Source organism: Pelophylax lessonae (genome assembly GCF_965119305.1).
Source record: "Pelophylax lessonae genome assembly, chromosome: 6".
Lineage (NCBI taxonomy): Eukaryota > Metazoa > Chordata > Amphibia > Anura > Ranidae > Pelophylax > Pelophylax lessonae.
Window position 1 is genome coordinate 167,268,731 of NC_138773.1, and position 25,904 is coordinate 167,294,634.

The 25,904-nt window shown below is 45.4% G+C and overlaps 1 protein-coding gene across 1 annotated transcript in view; it reads left to right on the plus strand.

Annotated features, from left to right (window-relative positions):
- The window catches only part of RHBDF1 (rhomboid 5 homolog 1), a 219,202-nt gene that overhangs the window by 94,384 nt on the left and 98,914 nt on the right, over positions 1-25,904 (plus strand). The window contains exon 3 of the mRNA XM_082260219.1: positions 8,054-8,184. Coding sequence (XP_082116345.1) covers positions 8,054-8,184 — 131 coding nt within the window. The remainder of the gene's footprint in view (positions 1-8,053; positions 8,185-25,904) is intronic.

Here is a 25,904-nt window from a genome sequence, read left to right on the forward strand (position 1 = left end):
AGGACACCTAGATCCTTCTATCCCATCAACATGTCCAGCTGTTCTCCTCCTAGTATGTATGATACATGCATATTCTTAGCCCCCAAGTGCATAACTTTACATTTATCAACATTAAACCTCATTTGCCATGCAGTTGCCCAATTAAATAGTGCATTGAGGTCGGCTTGTAAATTGGAAGATGTAATTCCACTGTATAGCTTGGTTTCATCTGCAAAGACTGAAATTATACTTTTAATCTCAGACCCTACAGTGCATCCGGAAAATATTCACAGCGCTTCCCTTATTCCACATTTTGTTATGTTGCATCCTTATTCTGAAACTGATAAAATTCATTATTTTCCTCAAAATTCTACAAACAATACCCTATAATGACAACGTGAAAGAAGTTTGTTTAACATCTTTGCAAATAATTAAAAATAAAAACAAAAAAATTACATGTACATAAGTATTCACAGCCTTTGCTATGACACTCAAAATTGAGCTCCGGTGCATTCTGTTTCCACTAATCATACTTGAGGTTTTTCTACAACTTGATTGGAGTCCACCTGTAATAAATTCAGTTGATTAAAAAAGGATTTGGGACACACTTGTCTATATAAGGGCCCACAGTTAACAGTGCATGTCAGAGCACAAAACAAGCCATGAAGACCAAGGAATTGTCTTTAGACCTCCGAGACAGTATTGTATCGAGGCACAGATCTGGGGAAGGGTACAGAAAAATTTCTGCAGTATTGAAGGTCCCAATTAGCACAATGACCTCCATCATCCATAAATGGAAGAAGTTTGGAACCACCAGGATTCTTCCTAGAATGGGCCGCCTGGCCAAACTGAGCAATTGGGGAAGAAGGTCAAGAAGAACCCGATGGTCACTGTGCAGAGCTCCAGCATTTCTCTGTGGAGAGAGGAGAACCTTCCAGAAGAACAACCATCTCTGCAGCATTTCACTAATCAGGCCTGTATGGTAGAGTGGCCAGACGGAAGCCACTCCTCAGTAAAAGGCACATAACAGCCTGCCTGGAGTTTACCAAGAGACACCGGGAGGACTCTCAGACCATGAGAAACAAAATTCTCTGGTCAGATTAACCCAGATTAAACTCTTTGGCCTGAATGGCAAATGTCATGTATGGAGGCAACCAGGCACCGCCCATCACCTGACCAATACCATCCCTACAGTGAAGCATGGTGGTGGCAGCATCACACTGTGGGGATGTTTTTCAGCTGCAGGAACTAGGAGACTAGTCAGGATCGAGGGAAAGATGAATGCAGCAATGTACAGAGACATCCTTTATGAAAATCTGCTCCAGAGCGCTCTGAACCTTTAGACTGGGGGGGAAGGTTAATCTTCCAACAGGACAATCACTCTAAGCACACAGCCAAGAAAACAAAAGAGGTGGCTACAAGACAACTCTGTGAATGTTCTTGAGTGGCCCAGCCAGAGCCCAGTCTTAAACCCGATTTAACATCTCTGGAGAAATCTGAAAATGGCTGCGCAGTGCGCACCGACACTCCCCATCTAACCTGATGGAGCTTGAGAGGCCCTGCAAGGAAGAATGGGAGAAACTACCCAAAAATATGTGTACCAAGAGTGTAGCATCATAATCAAAAAGACATGAGACTGTAATTGGTGCCAACGGTGCTTCAACAAAGTAGTAAGCAAAGGCTGTGACTACTTACTGTATGTACATGTTAGTTTTTTTTTTTAGTTTTTAAAAATTTGCAAAGATTTCAAATAAACTTCCGTCACATTGTCATAATGGGATAATGTTTGTAGAATTTTGAGGAAAATATCAATTTTGGAATAAGGCTATAACATAACAAGGCTGCAGGTGCCTGTTTCTGTGGGTGGTGAATCTGGTGGGGCCCTCTCCCTCACTGCTGAGGATTGCTTGGTGCTTTGTTCCTGGCGACCGGGTGGTGATTCCAGCACGGTGGGAGTTGTTCCTTAGCAGTGTTTTACACTTTTTCTGGGGTCCCCCTGGTGACTCATGGAGTCTTTGGAGCACAGTTCCCCTCTCTGATGCTGCGGGGCTCTCCGGGTCCCAACTATCCAGCCATGCACTGACAGCGGTCCTGGAGTCCCTTGTGTTCTGGGTGAAGGTGGCTTGCAGTCAACGGGCTAGTAAAAAGCGCCCCCGCTTTCCCCTGTCTCATCTTTCTCATCAGATTCTGAATCTGATGCGGCTGCCGTGGATGTGGGTCACCCTGCTATGTCTGCAACCACGCGCCTAGAATCCTCTGATAGTGAGGATGATTCCTCCACGTCTGCAACCGCGCACGATAAGGTGTTGGTGGATGCACTGATTGTATCTGTGCATGAGACCCTGAAGATGGAGGACGCAGCTGAAGATACGACGGAGGCCAGGTGCCCTTTGGCACTCACAAGCCATCCAATGCAGCAGATCTGTTTCCTTTTTCTGCCTATTTTGACAGAATTGTCACTAAAGTGTAGGGATGATTCCCCGTGGGCTCCCTAAGTGCTTTACTATGTGTTACCCCTATGAAGAGTCCCTACTTAAGAAGTGGACTGTGCCACCAGTGGTGGACCTTCCGGTTTCCAGATTAAACAAGGCACCCATGATTCAGGTGGAAGAGTCCCCAGCCTTTAAGGATTCGGCTGACCGGAAGGCAAAGGCTGTGGCCCGCACTATGTACATTCTGGCCGGTTTGGCAACGAGGCCAGTATTCTCCATTGCCCTAGTGTCACAAACTCTGACCGAGTGGGCTAAGCTCCTACACCATTACCTCGAGGGGGAACAGCTTCCCCCTGCCTTTGTCGAGCTAGCGGACCAGCTGGTCAAGGGGCTGCAGTTTATCTGTGATGCCTCTTTGGATGCAGCTCCCCTGATGGCTCGTCTCTCTGTTTTGGCAGTGGTCCTTCAGTGTGTTTTTTAACTCAAGTGCTGGTCTGTGGATCAGAATAAAAAAAAAGGCCTTGACTGATCTTCCTTTTCAAGGAGATCGCCTGTTTGGAGCTACCCTGGATGACATCATTAAAGGTCTCACAGGGGGGAAGAGTACTTTTGTTCCGCAGGCTACTAAGGGCAAGGAGCCTTGTCCTAGACGTGGGCCTTCCTTCTCAGCTCATAAGAAGTTTTTTTGTCTCTTAGGGTCGACTGACAAGGGATCAAAACCTTTCAGGGCCTCATCTGGAGGATCCAAACGAACCTGGTCTGGCAAGCCAAGAATTCGGTCCGGCTACAAGATCGAGCTTCGCTCTTGTCCCCAGACCGCTAACAGGGCCTGTTTGAGGTGATACAAAACCTGTTTCTTCTGGGGGTGATTGTTCGGGTTCCGACCTTGGAACGTTTTCAGGGTTTTTACTCAAACATGTTCACAGTTCCCAGGAAGAAAGGCAAAGTGCGTCCAATCCTGGACCTCAAGGCGCTAAACTGCTTTGTGTGGGTACAGAAGTTCAGAATGGAGTCCATTCGAATGGTGGTGGCATCCCTGCATCAGGGGGATTTCCTCGCCTCTATCGATATCAAGGATTCCTACCTTCACATTCCAAAATGTGCTAGTAACCAGCCTTTTCCCTGCTTTGCTGTGGGAGAGGAGCATTATCAGTTTGTGGCATTACCCTTTTGTCTCACATCTGCTCCTCAGGTCCTCACAAAAGTGTTAGCCCCAGTACTAGCTTTGCTAGGCCAATGAGGGATCTGGCCTACTTAGACAATCCCCTTCTGTTAGTGGAGTCACCCCCTGCTCTGCTAGAGAACCTGGAGATCACAATACGAACTCTGCGGGAGTTAGTCTGGATTCTGAATTTTTAGAACTGCTCTGGTTCCGTCCAGAAAGCTGTACTATTTGGGCTTGATTCTTGACTCGGACTTAGCCAGAGTGCTCCTTCCTCTGGACATGCTCCAGAAATTGCAGGTTGCAATTTGCCTTCGGCTGTCATCCCTCCACACTTGCATGGGCCTGATGGTGTCCACCTTCGAGGTGCTTCTGTTTGCACATTTCCATAGGAAGTCCCTGCAATGGGAAATTCTGACCAAATGGGATAAGACTCCGCAGTCTCTGGACAATCAGATCTGGCTGAGTCAGGGCACGAAGGAGTCCCTGATATCGTGGCTTCGTTATTCGGCGCTTCGGCTGGGAAATTCCTTCTTCCCCTTGTGTTGGACAGTGGTCACCACGGATGCCAGCCTGTCCGGCTGGGAGACCTCCTCGGCAAGCATTCTGCTCAGGGGATCTGGACGCTGGAAGAGTCCAGACTTCTGATCAATGTCTTGGAACTCTGAGGGATCAGACTGTGTCTGGATCATTGGACGGATCATCTTTAGGGTTGTCCAGTGTGCATTCAATCGGCCAATGCCACGGCCGTGGCTTATGTCAATCACCAGGGGGGCACAAGAAGTGTCCTGGTGGCTCTGGAGATAGCCGGCATTCTAAAGTGGGCAGAACGGATGGTTCCAGCCCCCTCCACTGTACACATTCCCTGGGTGGAAAATTGGCAGGCGAATTACCTCAGTTGGCAGGTGTTGGACGAAGGGGTGTGGTTCCTTGATCAGGAGATGTTTCGTTAGCTGTGTCTTCAGTGGATCTGTTGGCATCTCGGCTCAACAGAAAGGTGCAGAGGTTTGTGGCTCGGTCAAAGGATCCTTTGGCGGACGCCACAGATGTACTGGTGACCCAGTGGGGTCAGTATCGTCTAATTTACGCCTTCCCTCCTCTCAAGCTTCTGCCAGGACTTCTCTGCAGGATCGAGGCAGAAGGGATTCCAGTCATCTTAGGTGTTCAGGACTGTACTCACCGGGCTTGGTACGCCGAACTTGTGCGGCTAATTACTGACGTTCCTTGGCAGCTTCCTCTCAGGGACGATCTGTTGTCCCAATGACCGATCTTCCATCCTGCTTTACAGTCGCTGGCTTTGACAGCTTGGCTGTTGAATGCCAGGTGCTGGATGATAGGGGTTTATTTGAGTCGGTGATTCCTACATTGTTGAAAGCTAGCAAATCTATCTCTAGGAAGATCTACCATCGTACGTGGAAGACGTACATTGCATGGTGTGAGTCTGTTGGGGTTCTTCCTCGCTCCTTCTCGTGGCTCAGATCTTGACCTAACTTCAACGGGTGGTTGAACAGAAATTGGCCTTGAGTACCATCAAGGGCCAGGTGTTGGCTTTAGCGGTCTTCTTCCTATGGCCTTTGGCCACACACTTCCTGGTGCGTACCTTTCTTCAGGGTGTCCGACATTTGGTTTCTGCAGTACGGGTTCCGTTGCCGCCTTGGCATCTTAATTTAACTTTGACTTTAACCCCTTCCCACTGACGTAACACATATAAGCGGCCCCACTGCACTGGGCTTCTTAGTCACGAAGCATGTGACGTAACGCGTAGGGTAGCACAAAGCAGACCCGGAAGTGACACGGACGTGACGGACATACAAGAGATACAGCACCGCTTTACATTATCTTTAATGTGAGTTTCTACACGTTTTATTTTCAATAAATTGTTTTTAATACTTCACCATGAGAGGCCTCTGTTGTTATACCCTTCCCCCAAGAGAAATATAGGACTAGCAGGATACGGGACAGACAGCGAGGGCCCCGCTAATGCAGGACCCCAGGAGTTACCAGTGCATTTATACAGGCTGTTAACAAGAAAGGGACAGGTGAAAGGCCAAGCACACTGGATAGGTGGCAACCCACTGGAAGTCACCCTCACTTTCTTCCACAACCTCGGTACTCCAAGGATTCACCGTTTTTTGCCTGTTCCCTAAGATATTCACGAACAAGACTGCACAACATCTATGATTGGACACATTAATTAAAAATAAAGACAGTCTGTGGAGCGAACACTTGGAGTCACAAGCATACCTAGGAATACCTAGTCACTATACGGACACTGCACTTATAGTCTATATATATATATATATACAGTATATATATATATATATATATATACCTGTGTTGTATTTTTTAATAACCATGTTTTGGTTCTTTGGATATATTCACTTATCTCATGTCACCAGCTATTCATTTACAGCACCACGATTTGCACTTTATATTGGCACATCTAGCACTTTTGGTATATATATTATTTATTTTGGATATTTGCTTTATGGGATTGAGTGTTTTTTATCACAATGATTTTATAATGTTTTGATTTTATGATTAATTATATTGTGTCTATCCTTGTGTATACACAAGGATAGACACACATATCAATATCTCATTTCATTTTTTTTATTATATTTATTGATCCCACACCTTGCACTTTAGAAAAGAGACAGCGCAGCACTACACCATATCATTAATTTTTCTTCCATTAGCTAAGGATAAGCTTTTCAGTGCCAGCAGCAGCCTCGCCACACACCACCTTCACCTACACATTACCTATGACAGCGTGAGAGTCCTCTCTTATATTATATATGCATATCAACCTTTGTGTTGGGAGGGCACTGCACAGCATGCTCCCTGCACAGAGACCGGGGTCTCACTGTGAGCCCCGGGCCCTATAATAATTGTTGAGACCTGGATCTCCCGATTCTGGGTCACCTGATTGCTGTGGTAGCCTCTGATTGGCTACCACAGTGATCAGTCACTGTGAACCCTGCCCCTGTGTTTTTCTCTCTCTCTCTGTGAATGGAGAGAAGAGATACAATGTATACTCTTTCCTTGCAGAGAGGGGAAAAAAAGTGTGCGTAAAAAAAGAAAATAAACAAATAATAATGAAAAAAAAAATGACGAGAAAATACCTAGATCAAGGTCTGATCTAGATCAGGGTTAGTGTTTGGGTCAAGTCAGGGTGAAAGGTCAGGGACAGTATTTTTTGGACATATTTTGGCCATATATTTTTTTTCTATTAGCATCAGTGTCAGTGTGGTTTAGGTAGGACCAAAAAAAAAAAAAGAAAAATGCCCATTATTGTTTTTGGGCTGTACTATGGGTAAAAACAACAACTCACATACACATGTGTGGTATCGCTGCGATTGTCAGGAGCAGGAGAACTTATTTTGGGCTGTTATTTGGTGGTAGGTTATGGTAGTAACAAAAAAATATACAGCTACATTTAAAAAACATTTTTTTTTTTTACTATTTTGGCCCAGTTTTCCTTGGATAAAAAAAATAAAAAATCAGGGGATAGTCCACCCGATAGTCCACCTGAATGCACAAAGTAGTTGTGATAATATGCACAGTTTTACTAACATATGTCAAAATTGCAAAATTGGAAATAGGCATTAAAAGAGAAGTATGGGGTTTGGCTTTTTTGCCCCGCTTATACTTACCTAGGTGGTTGCAGCATCTCTCTCCCGGCGCCTCTGCACTGAGAACCGAGCGATCGAACGCTACCGATCTCTTGGTTTTGACAGCTCCCACGAGCAGAAAGCTGCTGAGAGGCTGAGCCTGGTGTCGGTCCAGGCACCTTCAGACGGACTTCAGCCCGCTCTCTGCGCAAAACGGGTCACAGGATTACAGAACGAACTGCACTCCTGTGATCCATAGATGTACAGCCAAAGGAGCTTTGGCTGTACATCTCGCTTAAGATTTGTTTTACACTTAGGCATGAAGGGGTTAATTTACACATTAGCCTGCTCATAGACTGATAATGAGCTTCTGATAGATCTGCCTAAAAAAACTGACAGGCAGATTTGATTAGACTGCTCATGTAAAAGGACCTTTAGAGAACCTTTAGAAACCATGTAGAAATATTGGATATTGTATATACAGTACAAACATATGATAAACTTGTAACACCCAGTTAAATTTCAGCCAAAATGAATTAAAAAAACCAACTACACTTTCTTTTCAGTTTCTTCTTTTCCTTTAGACATTTTCAAAATGTTTTTCTATAACTTAACATATTATACACTCACCTTGTTTAGCTAGTAAGCCATCATACATATCAACAGAAGTAGATACAGAAACATTTTCCTATGTTAATGACATTTTGACACTCCTCATATATCAAAGCAATGCAAACTCTTCTACCCTCAAGTTGTTGAAATGCATGCTTGTTCTATGCATCTGAAATTTTACTAAGTAAAACATGCCAATAAAAGGAATATTGTGTACCTATTTTTTATTTTAATAAAGAAATCTCTATTCCCAGCACTTCAAGCGTCAAACTTATTTAAGAAGCGTGAGTATGCCAGTAGAGAACACAAGAATTCCTTCACCTCCCAATGAACAGAAGCGGCCTATACTGCAACGTCAGACCTCAATCACCCAGACGATAAAAAGGTAAATATTGATTACATATGCTTGACTTATACATGTTGTGCCAGTCTAGTCTAAGGGAAAATGTAGTCACATTTTTTTTTTTGTACTTTTTTGTTGTGTAGCTGGCAGAAGATAATTGAAGATGTCTTAATGAGATGAACTAACAGTTTTTTTCTGTCCTGATTGCCCATGCCAAACAAAGCTAAGATCACAAATCATTTTTTCTGATTTGCTGATATCGCTCTGATTCTTCCATTTTTTTTTTGTTTTTGTTTTTACATACTAGTTCACATATTAGTTTACATATATTCCTTTTGTGATTCCTTGTTTGTATTTTAGTTTCTTGCCTGCTCCAGTATTTCTCACCATACCAGTTTATTGAAAATGCTAAAGATACATATAATAGATAAAATAAGGGCATATTCTATGCAGGCAGTGGCCTAACTGAGCGCCATTAGGGCCTATTCACACTTGACTGTTTTTCTGCAGTGAATTTTAAATGTGTGAAAGTACATTTCATGTAAAAACCCTGTTCTTTCCTATTTCGCTGTTTTTTTATGAATGCACTTAAGTGTAGTGTGTGTTTTTAAATGAAAACTGTAAGGGTCACTTCACATCTTTGCATGTGCGCTGCCACACACATTGCCAATCAGAACTTACAGCGACCTCTTACCCCTGAACGCTCTGATTGCAGGGCTAGCGATAGGGACTCAGATGAAAGGCCAGCACTCCACGTAAGATATAGTTCTTTTACTGCAAACTGCAATCACAGACACACATTTCAAAGGCAAACAGGTCCTCTATGTTAAAGCTGAACTCCAGGAATTCAGGCACTAAATGTGCAGGCACACTATGAGTTAAGTACAATGAGGTGCATGGCACCTCATGGACATATCTCTTTATTTAGATCTTACAGTTTTATGATTCTCCTGGAGGTTACATTCTGGGGTTCTGAGAGTAGAGATGTTGCGTTCCCACACTCAGCGTCTCTGCCCACCCTTGCCCTTTGCTGCCCATTCATAGAAGACTTTTTATTTTGTGAATAACTTCACAAAATAGAAAGGCTTCTATGAATGGGCAGCAGAGGGGTGTGATGGACACAGCAGCTGCATACAGCTCTGCAGATGAAGCAGCTGAAACCAAAAGGTCTAGCATTGGAGCTCCAGAACTATAGCAGTGGCTATCCAATTGGAGCACCATAAAATTGTCAGATGTAAATGAAAGTGATAAGTCCATGAGGTGGCTTGCACCTCGCTGAACCAAACTCATGGTATGCCATTAATCACAGTGACTGATTACCTGCAATTCAGGAGCTGTGCTTTTTTAAAATGTGTGTAGGTGGTTTCTATTCGCAGTGATAGAGCTATATGTGGCCTTTCCTCACTCTGTACCGCACACACTGTGGCACCCTTGCATAGGTGTTACTAACTCCTAGGTTTCGTCCTAGACCACTGACTGTGAGCAGTTCCAGCAATAACACCAGCCACAGCTGCCTAGACTGGGCATCATTTTAAACTGGCTCTTGCACAAACAAATTTTATACCAGTGCTGTTAAAAAAATGCCACCGGGACTCTTGATTCTTTAAGGAACAATCTGTTTACCTGTACAGTAATTATATTCTTATTGTTCTTAAAAGTGCTATTAACACAATAAATGGTTAGCATTCTGTTTTCATCAATGTTTCTTTCCTGTTTTTCTTGGAAGCAAACGCGTGACGTTTGACAGAATCAGTACTATGCCGGTCAAGGGGCACCTAGCTAGCAGGAGGTCTATTCATTTTAGGAAACGTCAAACAATCTCTACTTTCTTTTTCAGGTAGTTTAGCAAATGCATGTAGAGTTCTGCATGATATTTATTTTTTGAAAACAAAAATAAATCCCTAACTAAAAGCATTTCTAGTTTTACATGACTCCTTGCTGTTGGATTGCATTGGCTTACATTTTTCATATGTGCAGTGTTGTCTAGTAATTAAAACAGTAGGTGCATGATTAACCTATAATATTTGTTTCTATAACACACACATAAAGAGCCTGTCCAACCAAAACTGATATTTTAGATATCAGTAGAGCCTTATGGGCTGAATTATTGTGGATGGATCTTATACAACCAACTTCTGTCTTCACCTTGGAGTTTTGAGTTAACTATCCATTATTGTGTTTTTCAGCAAATCCTGACCTGTTCCATTCTTCATAGGATAAAATAAAACTGTAACAGGGTTTGCGATTGGGAGGTTGATAACACTGGCCATAAACTCAGAAATGCAAACATAGTCATTTCACCAATAGAATAACTAAGAGACATCAGAAAATGTCAGGTGCTTTCTATCTCTAACATCTACCAAAGACGGAAATATCTATGTGTGAAAACACCCTTCAAGAGCTATAGCCTCAAGAAGGATGTTCACCATCCATCACTTACCAGGTCTATTGGATACCTGCGTCCCCCACTACGTTCTGTGGTTTCATCTGCCAGCTCCAATGTCATTGCAGGACACATTAGTGATTGTAGGGGGAACCACAGCGCTCAGCAGACACCAGGCATATGACATATCCAGAAGCGTGTCAAGTGTTCCTTAAAGTGGAACTTTAGTACGAAAAGTAAGTCCTGCTAGATCACTTCAGACTGGCCCCTTTTGAACTTATAGCTATGTAAAACATTAAAAATAACTGCCTATACTGTTTAAAATCCAGTAATACACTGTCTCACCCTGTTCTGCACATGCTCAATTGAGCTCTATTTTTAGACACTGTGCTGAATTTGTAGAGGCCAATCTGCTTAAAGCCTAAAGATTTACTGCTGTTTAGGCACTCTGGGTTTTACCAAAATGGCAGCCTCCAGCCAGAAGAAACAGGAACAATACTAAAGGCAATTTACAGCACATACTATTATTGATAGCATGATTATTAATGTAGAATGTGTAAAGAACATTATATTTATCAAGTCATTATGGGTAAAGTTCAACTTTAAGGGGACCAAAGTCAGAATTCACCGCCTGCCAGAGAGGTAAGTATTAAGCATCTTTATTTGCAGGCTCTTTTTTGAGTGACAGAGTTGCTTTTATCATTACACTAAAGAAGATTACACTTTTATATCTTAGGTAATAGCCAGAGCAAAACCATAGAAATAACTGAAGCTGTCTTGATCTAATACTGAAGGTGGACCTTCACAAGTACAACAGCTTTGTTGAATATAGAGGTAGTGATGTTCCTAGTTCTAGAGGGGGGGGGGTCTCCAATTTTTTCAGTAGGGCCACATTGTATTTTGCACAAATATTTGCAGGGTGAAAAAAAAAAATAATTTTGATAAATGAATGAATACAATTAAAAGAAGGAATAAACGTGCTATGATAAAAAACATCAAATCAGAAGGTACTCCTCACATCAGAAGTCCCCTTAACAAGTTCTGTACCGGAATGGTTTGCCCCCTTAATAACTAGGCCATTGTTTCGATTCAGCACTGCTTTAATTTAACGGACAATTGCGCGGTCGTGCGACGCTGTACCTAAGTAAAATGTATCTCTTTTTTTTCCCCACAAATTGAGCTTTCTTTTGATGGTATATTTGATCACCTGTGGGATTTTTATTTTTGCGCTATAAACAAAAAAAGAGCGACAATTCAGAAAAAAAAAACAATATTTCTCTATCGTTCATTGACAGACGCAGCTCCATATTCTTCTTAACCATTGGGTTATGCTGCCCCTTACAGGATTAGGACACTAGGCATAAAAAATCTTTACCACGCCTATGGGGCAGGCCCTGGGGGTATACACCCACTCACTCTGCTATAGGCATTCAGTTTTTTTCTGCCTAGTCAGGAGGTAAGGACCTAGTTCTCTGCTGGGATTTCGGTCCTAGCATGTTTTTTTATCTACAATGGGAACCTTTGGTCTAAATGTATTTTTTTTTTTTTTAGCTAGTTATGTTCCTGAGAGAACTACAATCAACAGTCGGAATGAGCGTCGAATTGGATATTCTAGATCCTTATGGTCTTCCAGTCTGGCCAGCGAGCGTGTGCAGATCGCAGCTCCGCGCTATGACTCGCCATGACATAGCCCCACTGGACGGGGGCTGGCCCAAGAGTGGAACACCTCGCCGGCACGCATTCGACCTGGTTAGACTTCAGTCGCAGCTTAGCTCTTGGCCATCAGCACCCTCACCTCGGGTGGAGAGGTGGTTTGTCCGGAGTGGCGCCCACCCGAATATCATTAGTATGGTGAGTAGTGTTCCCCCACATCTCTTGTGGTCTTGGGGTGGACGTGGATCCCTCCCTAGGACGGTTAAACCATTGGGTTACCCCATCCCCCATGCCCCCTCTTGTATGTGGGGTCCCTAGGGACCATCCCTCATTGACTATCCAAGGCTTCCCCCACAGGCCATCCTCCCCACTATTTCATAGGGGGTTCTTACCTTAGTTGGATACAGTGCAAGGACTGTAGCAGGCAATGGGGGGCCCTGGGGGGGGGGGGAACGCCGATGCCACTGATCGTGCAATCCACTGGGTGGGGGGTTAATCCTGGTGGGGGTCCCTGCCAGGGCCCCCCTATGCTTGTTTAATCGCTGGATGCCACCATTTTCTTGTAGATCAGCATTGAAATGCATTAGGCAGCCATTTTCTCTGAGCCCGAGAATGCAGTGCAGCAGTGAGTGGCAAGGCCTTCCCTCTGGTACTGACCCAGGTACTTCCTCTTCCTGTGAGGATCGTTTTCTGAACACTTCAGACCTGCTCTGCTCTTCCTAATATCGGGTGGTGGTGAGTCTATTGGGGTCCCTGTAGGTCGCTTCCTCACTCTGCTATATTGCAGTTTAATGTGCTGGGACTTGTACAGTAGTACTGCTGGTGCAGCAGTGTGGAGCCATTTTTTGCAGTATTCCTAAAGTGACACTGCACTGTCCCCGGGTTAACATGAAGTCCCAGGAGCAAGTATCACCTACTGATCCCCTCTTTGGTGTTGCGGGGACCTCCGGGTCGCAACCCTTGTCTGCCTTAATGGTGGTTTTTGTCAAAAGTTGTTATGGTCCTAAAAAAGAGGACTAGTAAAAAGCGCCCACTGCCCTCACTTCCCTCATCTGTATCCTCAGATGCTGAAGTTAATATGGCCGCCGCGCACGCGAGTTACCCTGAGGGATCTGCGCCATCACACTCTGATTCGGATGGCGAGGATGATATATCCTCGCGGGAAAAAGCGCTGGTGGAGGCACTTATAGTGTCAGTGTGGAAAACTCAAAAAAAGGCAGATGATTCTACAGTGTCAGGGGCGCAGGTGTCTTTTGGCACCTGGAAAGTCCCAAGTCGGTCAGGGCTTTCCCTTGTCCAAAACTTTTTTGATAAAATTGGTCACTGAACAGTGGGGCGCCTTAAACACGTTAGTGGTGCCGAAGCGTTTCACGGGACGCTATCCCTTTGCGGACGCTGTGATCAAAAATGTGGACCACCCAGTCTCCAGACTGAACATATCCACTGTGATTCCACTGGAGGAGTCTCCGGTTTTTAAAGACCCTGTTGATAGAAGGATGAGACTCTGTTCTGCCACTTACATATGATAGTAAGCTCAATACTTAAACCGGTCTTCCCAGACCATTACGGAATGGGCAAAGCTCTTGAGGAGTGATTTGGAAGCGAGACAGCTTCCCCCTGTCTTTGCCAAACTGGTGGACAAAATGGTCCAAGGTTTAAAATGTATATGTGATGCGTCTTTAGATTCGGCCCCCCTTGCGGCTACAGTATCCGTGGTAGGGGTAAAAATCAAATGCATGATGTGGCTAAAAAGCTTGTCTGCGGACCATGCTTACAAAAAGGCTCTGTCAGACCTGCCTTTTACAGAGGATCTCTAAATTGGTTCTTCTTTGGATGAACTTATCAAGAGTCTTACTGGTGGGAAGACTACTTATCTTTATCAATCTGCTCAAGACAAGGCACCTCGTCATGATGGGGTCCCTTTTTTTCAGCATATAAGCGGCTCTTTCGTGCCTCCGGCATGCAGAAGGATCTAAGACTTTTACATCATCTGGGGGTTCTTAGAAGACGTGGTCGGGTAAGCCGAGAGCAGGCCCCTCAAGTTCTGCAGTTAAGCCCTATTCTGCATGAAGGGGTGCCCTCACCTGTAACTGGGGTGGGGGGCAGTCTTTGTTTCTTTCCGGAACCATGGACCTTCTTGATTCAAGACGAATGGGTGCACGAAACTGATTCAGGTATCGATGTTGGACAGATTCGTCACACCCAATCTACGCCTATCTCCAGACTGGTTAAGGGATCTACGAAAAGCGGTACAAGATTTGCTGTTGCAGGGGTGATTGGGCCGGTTTCCTCTTGGGAAAGTTTTCAAGGGTTTTACTCAAATCTGATCACTGTGCTCAGGAAAGAAAGCAAGTGCGTCCTATCTTGGACCTCAAGGCTCTGAACCGCTTTGTGCGGGTACAGAAGTTTTATATGGAGTGCATTCACACGGTAGTGGTGTCCCTACACCAAGGAGACCTTTTGGCCTCTATCAATATTAAGGACGCCTACCTTCACATCCCTATTTACGCTGGACACCAGCGTTTCCTTTGCTTTGCTGTGGGAGAGGAGCATTATCAATTTGTGGCGTTACCTTTTGGTCTCGCCTCCGCTCCCAGGGTCTTCACCAAAGTGTTGGCTCTGATATTGACATTTCTGCGACAGCGGGGGATTGCGGTACTGGGGTATCTGGAGGCAGACATGGGAGTAAGTCACACATGTACGAGTCACAAGCAAGTCTCAAGTCTTAACCTTCAAGTCTCAAGCAAGTCCCAAGTTACTGTGGCGAAAAGAAAGCAAGTCAAGTCGAGTCCCTGTTAGAAGTCAAGCAAGTCAAGTCAAGTCATTTATTTTGGTCAAGTCACAAATCAAGTCAAAATACTGATCTACCCCAATTTTCACCTTTAGATTTCAATATTTTTATTGATTTTATGAAAAAAGAGAAACACTCATGGTATAAACAGGCAATAATCACCATGGGAAGTAGCATACAATTAGCAATATGTAACAAGATCAACAGAGGAAAGCAGGAATATGGCAAACTGAACAAAAAAACCCCAAAGATAGTTGGTCAATGGCTCTTGTCGTGGGCTGGAGCCGAACCAGCCGGATCGGGCCCTGCCCCGCTCCCTCCAGTGCCCCCAAGGGAACACACTGCGCCTCAAGGGAGGAAGCGAACACCCTGTCTCCAAACCACTAGACCGTTTATATATATAGAAAAGCTGCTCATCTGAAATAGATGGAGCTAAATCACAGACCAGGTAAGTTCTATAGTAGCCACAACAGGTGGTAGCAAAAGGCAATAACAGCCCTAGGTAATCACATCAACCTAAGTCACAGTGTGGTAGAGAACGAAAGAGACAGAAAAGAAGGAGAAACAAGGGAGAGGTTGAGATGTAGTAGAAGAAGAGAAAGAGATAGAAAGTCGGTGTCCATGCCCACAGAAGGAGGGCTCAGGTAGCCCTCACAGGCCACCCAGTTCCCCCATTAGGGGGGGCGATCCCCTTTATCCGGAACCCGCCAGGTATCGCACCCAGGGGTCCCAAGTCTTTTCGAAGAGGCATAGTTTATCCTGGAGGATGGCCACCACCCTCTCATTGATCATAATCCAGGTCAGCTTAGCCTTAAGCAACTCGAATGGCACCACTGGACATCTCCAGGAGCGGGCTATAACTATTTTGGCTGCGTTAAAAATGAATGTCCCAGGCGTTTCATATGTTTTGAGGTATTCTCGATTGGTTTACTGAGAAGTGCCTGGAGGGGCGATTTGACCAGGTTAATGAGGGTGAGAGAATATATAAAATTATAGACACTTATCCAGAACCATCGGACCTTAGGACAGGTCCACCATATGTGCAGGACCGTGCCCCGCTGTCCACACCCCCTAAAGCATTGCGGGGAGGCCTCTCGGACTGCTGCAGCCAATCTGACCGGGACCATGTACCACCCCAAGAACACTTTGTAGTTGGCCTCTATTAGTGACATGTTAACCAAAGATTTTGAGTTAAATTGTGCCAACGTATTCCATTCAGCTCTATCAAGTTCCTCCCCCAGGTCCCTCTCCCAACATATCATGTAAGGCAATTTGAGTTCATCATCGTGTAGGATAGTGTATATCGAGGAGATATATCCTGTCTGTTTATCTATCGCGTTGCAGAGACATTCCTTTGGAGTGGAAGTAGTGATATCACAAGAGCGTTTCAGCCGCCGGTGGTGCGCGCTCGCCCCCAGGACTGCATCCGCGAGCCGATGTACCTCTACGTCTGTTCGTGCCGAGCCAGCCTGCCGCAGTAATTCTGTGGTGGGCAGTCGGCAAGCGGTTAATTTAGACGCCTCTCCATCACATCAGAGCCCCCATTACATCAGATCCTGCCTATACAATAGAGACCCCCTCTCACTTTAGAAGCCCTTCATTACTTCATAGCCCCCCTTACATATCAGAGTTCCTATTAGAGTTCCCCACTTCAGGGTCCCCATCATAAATGGAGACCAAATGATCTAAATCGTCAGTCTGTGCAGTGAGGATACGCCACTGACCGTAGCTGCGGGCTGGATGAAATCTTGTAGTTGGCCAGATGTGGCGCGTGGACCCCTGTTTCAGACTTTCAGGTTTGTGTTAAAGGCAATGGCTGACATGTTGGTAGACGATTGAAGGAAAGTACCAAGTCAGTAGGCTAGGGTGTAGTCTATCAACAAGCTGGTAGAGTTAAGAAAGAATTGTAGGACAGGCACGGATTACAACAAGTGGTAGCAGTTGTCAAAATAAATCAAACAATTCAACAATAGAGCAGAAGACCAGCACAAAGGATCAGAAGGAACTTATTAGCTCAGTCTTAATGCACTAAGAAGGATTCACATTGGCCATTCGGTGACCCCACAGGCAGGCATGAGTGCGTCAAAGCTTCAGTTTTGCTAAATTAAAATAAAGTGCAGATACACACCTAGAAATAACACACCCTACCTGGTGAAAAATAACCATCAGTGAAGCTAGCTACAAAGGTGGAGATAAGAGGGAATTGGTGGTTTGTTACAGGTGTATTTTAGCTCTTAATTGTGGCCTGTCAATATATATAATTTCTGTCAAATATTTTGCCAAACATGTAGATCTTACACCTTGGTTGGAAGCAAGAAAACAAGATTTCTTTCTCTGTCTGCTGTCACCCTTTTAATCCATCATTATATACTTATGCTTGTGTGTTGGCTGCTGTAGTGGAATGTAAGCCTCAGTGCTACTGTGGAACTTGGAACACACGAACATGCTGATTAGCAGAGCTCATATTTTATTGGCATTGGAAGCTGCAATAATCATGATATAGCCCCAGGGAAAAGTGGACAGTGTCGTTGTGTGATAACCTTGGACTTATTGGAGGACACTAGTATAAAAACTAGTGTTTTTTATGTAAAGTGTATATTAAAAACATGCACTTTTTACTATTTTATCACATCTTCATAGTTTTAACAAAATGAAGATATTGCTTGAGTGAGTGTTATAACCTTTGACCTTGAAGGTGATTGGCAAATGAGACAGCATGTGACTATCAGAAACACTTTACAGTTTCATTGTTTTTTTTTCTCCAAATAGTTTTTATTAGATTTGTCATAAACAATTCAAAACAAAATCCGAAAAAGGTGAGAAGACAGGAAAAAGAAAAAGAAATCCAGGCATGTGCATTTAGATCATCAGAGGACCTCCATTGACTATCCTGCATTGGGGCTATAAACCAGAGTACTATACAGATTAAGAGATGCCCATTGTAAAAGTCATATAATGGTCAGTGACACATTACAATATAATGACAACCGCGTGCTCCATAAACATTTAAATAATTGCAGAAGGTATGCACAGGACCAGTTGTTCCCTAGAAGTAGCTCCTCCCACGTACTAGTTTTCTACTGCCTATTTAGGTTGAGTGAATAAAGTGGAGAAGAGATCGGTTGCTCCCGCCCACATGCTTGGGTGAACTTGCAATATGGTCTTTTAAGAAAGGTAATCATTACACTCGATGGGTTTATGTTCATTCTTGCAATATCTTAGGGAGATCAGGGAGAAGAGGGCCAGCCCAGGAGCCGCCAGCCACAGTTCCCATAATTTAAAGAATTTATTTGGTATACCTTTATTCCTATAAACTTGCTGCATTTTCAAAAATGTATCGTTAACCTGTAGGCGTCATTCCTTGAGTGGGGGAGAATTAGGTGATAGCCATTTTATGGTAATTAGTTTACGTGCTATGGACAACAGCTTGGTTACTGAGACCCTAACTTCCTGTGGAATCGTCTCATTATCTAAGTATTCCAAGAGGCAAATTTTAGAATCCAACCCCAAGTGTGTTTGGAAAACAAGATTAATAGTCTTCAACAACTTATTCCAGTACCGGACAAGTTTCTGGCATTTCCACAACATATGGAGTAGATCTGCAGGGAAACCCTGACAGTGCGGACACTCCGGGGTAGGTCTGCGGCCCCATTGCAATAACTTTAATGGAGTTCTATAAGCCCTGTGAAGTATGAACAGCCGAGTAAGTCCTGCAGACAACAAAAAAACGGAGGGCACTAGCTCCAGGATAGTCTGCCAGTTATCATAAGGAATGTCTTCCAAATCCTGCTGCTACTCACGACGACCTGAGAAAGGACAATGCCTACAGTATCATTGTTAGGTGCAATGTCAATTTTTTTTTTTTTTTTTTGCTAATACAGTGATTGGACTAGATCTACAATAATGATCATAAAATGTGGGTATTATTTTACAAGGATGGTGAAGTGCTTGTAGGTTCACAAAACATATGCAGAAACATAACATATGCAGAATAACAAAGGTACCTGTACAAAGTTGGGTACAAGCATCCCTTAGCGTTAAAAGTTACATCTAAATAAGCTACTGCTGTAAATGACTAGTTCCTACAGTGATATCTTTTTAACAGTATGTACAGTTTATACAGTAAGTATGCTAAGATTTCTCCACAAGTGGGTTTTTTTTTCTCTAATTTTCACTGTATTGTAAACAAATATTGATTATATCATTGATAGTTTGTTTTAGTTGTTTGCTAAGTTGCAGAAAATCTTTCCTGAAAGAAGCAGCCATTTTTACTTACAGACATCATACTAGTTCTGGGGCAGTGACAACACTTTCGGTGAGGCTTAGAACACTCAGCTTTACTGCCATAGACAGTTTCTGAGATAGGTGCTTAGCTCTGTGACATATTTTGTTTAATAACATGCATTCAGTACATCTTAGTGTATATGTGCCCTTCCCATAAGCAGAAAATTACCTAATATAATTACTACATAACCAAGGCAGTTTTCTACACATATAATTTTGAATATTTTAGTTCTTTTTAGATGGTAAATATACAAGTAATTTAGAAGATGTTGTAATACACACACTGAAACACTCATGAATAAGCCTGTTCTTCATTATTTCCATTATTTGAGATGCAGTAATAAGGGTGATTCATCTGCCATCTTATGTAAATTTTAATCTCAGCTAGTCACAAGAAAGTGTTTGTCAGGTTCTGTTTTTTAAAGAACTGCGGTAGTTTTTAAATTGATTCTTTAACCAAAACCCAAATTAAATTTCTCCTTCGTTCATTGACGGACACAACTCTTCAACTTGATGACCGTAGGTTTATCGTAGGGTTATGCTGCCCCATACAGGAGTAGGACACTAGGCAGAGAAAAGCTTGAGCACGTCTATGGGGCAGTCCCTGGGGGTATACTCCCACTTCCAGCTGTATTCAGTTTTGTTCTGCCTAGTCAGGAGTAAGGACCCAGTTCCTTGCTGGGATCTCTGGTCTCTTTTTTAAAGAACTGCGGTAGTTTTTAAATTGATTCTTTAACCAAAACCCAAATTAAATTTCTTCTTCGTTCATTGACGGACACAACTCTTCAACTTGATGACCGTAGGTTTATCGTAGGGTTATGCTGCCCCATACAGGAGTAGGACACTAGGCAGAGAAAAGCTTGAGCACGTCTATGGGGCAGTCCCTGGGGGTATACTCCCACTTCCAGCTGTATTCAGTTTTGTTCTGCCTAGTCAGGAGTAAGGACCCAGTTCCTTGCTGGGATCTCTGGTCTCTTTTTCAGTTTGAATTGAATTTTTTTCCTCCTTTTATTATTTTGTTCCTGTGAGAATCTACTGTCAACTGCCGGACTGGGCAACAAACTGGATAATCTAGATCCTTAGGGTCCTCCCAGTCCGACCAGCGAGCGCGTGCAGACTGCAGCTCCGCGTTAGGTCGGCCGTGACATAGCCCCACTGGACGGGGGCTGGCCTGCGAGTAAAACGCCTTGCATAGGAACTGCTTTCAGCTTGAGTCGCAGCATTTCCTCCTAGCCGACAGCACCCACATTACGATGGAGCGGTGTCCTGTCCAGAGTGGTGCCCACCCTGTTCTTGGTGTGGTAAGCAGCTGCTCCCCCTCTACCCCTGGACGGTTTTGGGCTGGACGTGGGCACCCTCCCTAGGATTGTCGGACCCCTGGGCTCCCCTCCTTCCCTTTTCACATCTTCCCACCCTCCCAGCTCAGTGGTCTATTGTGGTCTGTGCCCTCCATCTGCTCACACCCCCCCCCTTGGGCGGACATACCTTTTTTAGGTGAAATGGGGTGCTGTACTGGCGATGAGGGTGGGGGGGATTTCAGGGTGCTGCCGGAGACTGAACGATCGATTCTCGAGGGGGATGGGCCTGGTGGGGGCGCCTACATGTTTTTGAAGCTCAGATGGGTGGTGATTCAGCGGTGGGAAGTCCTTCGGCCTCTAGTGCTGATGTAAAGACATGTCCAGCGCGGTGGGGTGTCCCGTACAGTGTTTTTTACACTTTGTGGTGCAGATTCCCCTCTCCATTCATGGAGTCACTGAAACATGTTTCACCACCTGACCCCCTCCACAGCTGGCTGCACTGACGGCGGTCCTGGAGTCCTTGGTGTCCAAAGTGGATTTGGTCCTGGGCAAATAGGCTAACAAAAAATGTCCCCCCTCTTCACCTGCCTCTTCTGTCTCCACGCACCCTTCGCGCTCTGATAGTGAGGATGACTCCTCTGTTACAGTTACCTACTGTAGTGGATTCCCTGGTTTCCAGTTTGAATAAAACCACTGTAATATCCATTAAAGATTCCCCAGTCTTCTCTGATCCGGCTGCTAGGAGGTCGAAGGCCTTGACCCACCATATGTTCACTGTGGCTGGGTCAGCGCCTATGCCGGTGTTTACCATCACTCTGGGGTCACAAACTATGACAGAATGGGCAAAGGTTTTACTCCGGGACCAGGAGGAGAAAAAGCTCCCTCCTGCCTTTGTGGAGCTGGGGGATCAGTTGGTCCAAGAGCCACAGTTCGTCTGTAATGCCTCTTTGGATGCTGCTCCCTTGCTTTCTAGACTGTCTGTCTCAGAGGTGGTCCTGCGATGCATTATCTATTTGTGGTGTTACCCTTTCGTCTCGCCTCCGCTCCTCGGCTTTTCACAAACGTATTGGCCCGGTTTTACCATTACTGCGTCAGCGGGGGATCGCAATACTGGGGTACCTGGATGATCTGGCTTTGCGAGCAGAGTCTTCGACTGCACTGTTGGCCAATTTGGAGATCACTCTGCAAACGCTGAGGGAGTTTGGTTGGATTCTGAATCTTCAGAAGTCTGCTCTGGTCCTGTCCACGAGCCTGGAATATTTGGGACTGACTCTGGACTTACCTATAAAAGTGCTGCGCCAGAAATACTTAATCAATATATAAACAGGTGATATTGATGATGTAATAAATATCAAAAGAGTCTAAAATAAAGTCCATAAGTGTCCAAATAAAGGTGAAAAGAAGAGACTACCAACAAGGTAGTAAAAAAAACCAAAGGTGGTAAGAAAATCATAAACATTTCTTCACAAACACCGCTGTGCATATATCCCACCACCGGCTAGATTGGTCTCTCACCTCATATCAGGCTGTGATAAGAGAAGAAGTGAGGACGAGCAGGAAAATTACAGCAGCAAGGGCAAGAGGATAGTATATATAAATCTCCTATAGGGATTTCCTATTGATCCCCTCTAGAACAAACAGACTATATAACAGTTAGTATGTCCTGTCAATAACAGATGTTTTAAAAACAACAAAGTCAGTTTTAGGCTGCACTGACATATGCTCACTACTTGTGACACATGCTGATGAGGATATCTTGCGTACTGGAAGTGGCCATGGCAGCCATGGACGGTTACATTTTCCACATTACCTTTAGGAGTGTCCTCTTTAATTTGTGTTGGCTGACTACCACAGAAAAAGTTTGCTTTGAACCTGAGCCTAGATTTGGGACATGTGGTTGGTCCAATTACCTTGGAAACATTGGTAAGCGATTGTTTAGAGTGTACTTGTTAGACACATAAAGAAAGGCAAGTTACCCAAAGAGACATGTGAAATTAATATAATCAAACTGGATAGTGCTTTACACAATAGCTGAGTGGTAAGCAGATAACAAGGATAAATTCATGTTTAGACTACTGACCAAAGGTTTTAGAACACTACCATTTTGTTTAGTTTTTATTAAAAATGTACACGGTTTATTGTCATTGCACTCTGAAATTGAAGCATAGAACAAATAAGCAATTGAAAATAAAATAAAACCATGGAATTTTTCTCTTTCGTTCATTGACGGACACAGCTCCTGATCTTCATAACCATTGGGTTATACTGCCCCCTACAGGAGTAGGACACTAGGCAGAAAAAAAATCTGGCTACACCAATGGGCAGTCCCAGGGGGTATTCTCCCTCTCTCTGCCATAGGTACTCAGTTTTTTTCTGCCTAGTCAGGAGTAAGGACCTAGTTCCTTGCTGGAATCTCTGGTCCTGGCATTTTTTTTCCTTTTAGATAGAATTTTTTTCTCCTGGTTTTTCCCTGTGAGATCTACAATCAACTGCTGGACTGGGCGACGGGCTGGATAATCTAGATCAAGTGGTCACCCCAGTCTGGCTAGTGAGCGTTCGCAGACCTCAGCTGTGTGCTAGGTCGACCACGACTTAGCCCCACTGGACGGGTGCTGACCTGCGAGTTAAACGCCTCGTGAGGCCGCATATGACCGGGTCTTGGCCTGAGTCGCAGTGTTCCTCCTGGCCGACAGCCCCCCATTTAGATGGTGAGGGGTTCTGTCTGGAGCGGTGCCCGTCTGGTTCCTGGTATGGTGAGTAGCTGCCCCCCTCTCCCCCTGGAAGGTTTTGGGGTGGACGTGGGCCCCTCCTTGGGACGGTCGGACCCCCCAGTTCCCCTTCTTCCCATCAAGCATCCCCCTTTCATCTGTCCCCCATCCTACCTCCCCTCCACTTATGCTGGGGCTGTGTGTGTGGTCTGGTCCACCTCCTGGGGTGGGGGCAGGGCGCTATGCTGGTGATGGGGGCCAGGGAGTGCACCGCTGGCGACCGGAGGATCTGCTGTGCGTGGGGGGGTTGTACTTGGTGGGGGCTCCTGCCAGGCCCCCCCCCTGTCCTGCCTGGGGTTGTCCTTGATGCTTAGGGATCCCTCCTGGGAGCCTCGTAGTGCTGCGCGGGGCTGCCATTTTGCTGTAGCCTGTGATTGCTATGCACGGCGGCCAGGTTTATGTAGTCCAGGGGCCATTTTGCAGTGGTTTGTCATTGAAAATAGCAGCAGCCATGACATTGGAGCCCTGTGGGTGGAGATTTTGGCAGTGGGAGCCCCTCCTCATCCCCTGGTGCTGACTCCTGGATCTTTTCACATCCTGATTGCCACTAGTGGAGAGCAGATTATCCTGGCTGCTGCAGGTGCCTGTTTCTGCTGGGTGTCGAGACTGGTAGGGTTCTCTTTCTCTCTGCTGAGGATCGCTTGGTGCTTTGTGCCTGGCGACCGGGTGGTGCTGCCAGCGCCGTGGGGGTTGTCCCTTTGCAGTGTTTTACACTTTTTGTGGGGTCCCCCTGGTGACTCATGGAGTCTTTGGGGCACATCTCCCCACCTGACCCCCTCTCTGAGGCTACGGGTCCCTCAGGGTCCCAACCATCCATCGATGCACTGACGGTGGTCCTGGAGTCCTTCCTGTACTGGGTGGAGATGGTTTTCGGTCGACGGGCTAGCAAAAAAGCACCCCCTGCCTTCCCCTGCCTCATCTGTATTATCAGATACTGAATCTGATTCGGCCGCAACGGACGTGGGTCACCCTGTTTGGTCTGCGACCATGTGCCCGGAATCCTCAGGTAGTGAGGATGATTCCTCCACATCTGCAACCGCGCACGAAAAGGCGCTGGTGGAAGCACTGATTGGATCGTAAAACCTTGAAGATGGAGGACACAGCTACAGCTGCAACGGAGGCACAGGTTCCCTTGCACTCACAAGCCATCCAGAGCGGCAAAGGTGTTTCCTTTCCCTGCATATTTTGACAGAATTGTCGCTAAAGAGTGGGCGTCCCTTTGGGGTCCCTAAGGGATTTTCTAGGCGTTACACCTATGAGGAGTCCCTTATTAGGAAGTGGACTGTTCCATCGGTGGTGGACCCTCCTGTTTCCAGATTGAACAAGGCAACCATGATCCCAGTTGAAGAGTCCCCGGCCTTTTGGATCGGGCTGACAGGAAGGCGGAGGCCGTGGCCCACGATATGTTCTCTCTGGCTGGTTCGGCACTGAGGCCGGTATTCAACATGGTTGCCCTGGTGTCGCAAACTCTGACTAAGTGGGATAAGCTTTTACGCTGTGACCTGGAGGGAGAACAGCTCCCCCTGCCTTTGCTGAGCTGGTGGACCAGCTTGACCAGGGGCTGCAGTTTATCTGTGATGCCTCTTTGGATGCGGCTCCCCTAGTGACTTGGCTCTCTGTTTTGGCAGTGGTCTTTCAGTGTGTCTTTTGGCTCAACCAGACTTCTAAAAAGGCCTTGACTGATCTCCCCTTTCAAGGGGATTGCCTGTTTGGGGCTACCGTGGATGACATCAATAAAGGTCTCACAGGGGGAAAGAGTACTTTTCTTTTGCAAGCTACTATGGGCAAGGAACCTTGTCGTAGACATGGGCCCTCCTTCTCAGTTCATAAGAAGTTTTCTCATCCCTCTGGGTCGACTGACAAGGGCTCAGAGCCTTTTAGGGCCTTTCCAGACCAGTGGACAAGGCTCCTTCAGCATGAAGGTGTGCCCTCCACCATATAGGGGGTGGGGGGACGTCTTTGTTGGTTTCCGGACCCGTGGACTTCCCTGGGACAAGACAAGTGGGTCCACAAAGTCATTCGGTCCGGCTACAAGATCGAGTTTCACTCTTGTCCCCCAGCAAGGTTATTTCCTTCCAGATTGCGCCTGTCCCAGAACCGTTTACAGGGTCTGTTTAGGGCAGTACAAGACCTGTTGCTTCAAGAGGTGATTGTCCCAGTTCCAACTTCGGAATGTTTTCAGGGTTTTTATTCAAACCTGTTTACAGTTCCCAGGAAGGAATGCAAGGTGCGTCCAGTCCTGAAAACTCAAGGCGTTGAACTGCTTTGTGCGGGCGCAGAAGTTCAGGATGGAGTCCATTCGAACGGTGGGGGCATCTCTGCATCAGTGGGGTATTCTTGCCTCTATCGACATCAAGGATGCTTACCTTTACATTCCAATATGTGGCGGTCACCAGCGCTTCCTCCTCTTTGCAGTGGGAGAGGAGCTTATCAGTTTGTGGTGTTACCCTTTGGTCTCGCCTCTGCTCCTCGGGTCTTCACAAAAGTGTTAGCCCCAGTGCTAGCCTTGTTACGCCAACAGGAGATTGCGTTACTGGGCTACTTGGATGACCTCCTTCTGCGAACGGAGTCCCCTACTGCTCTGG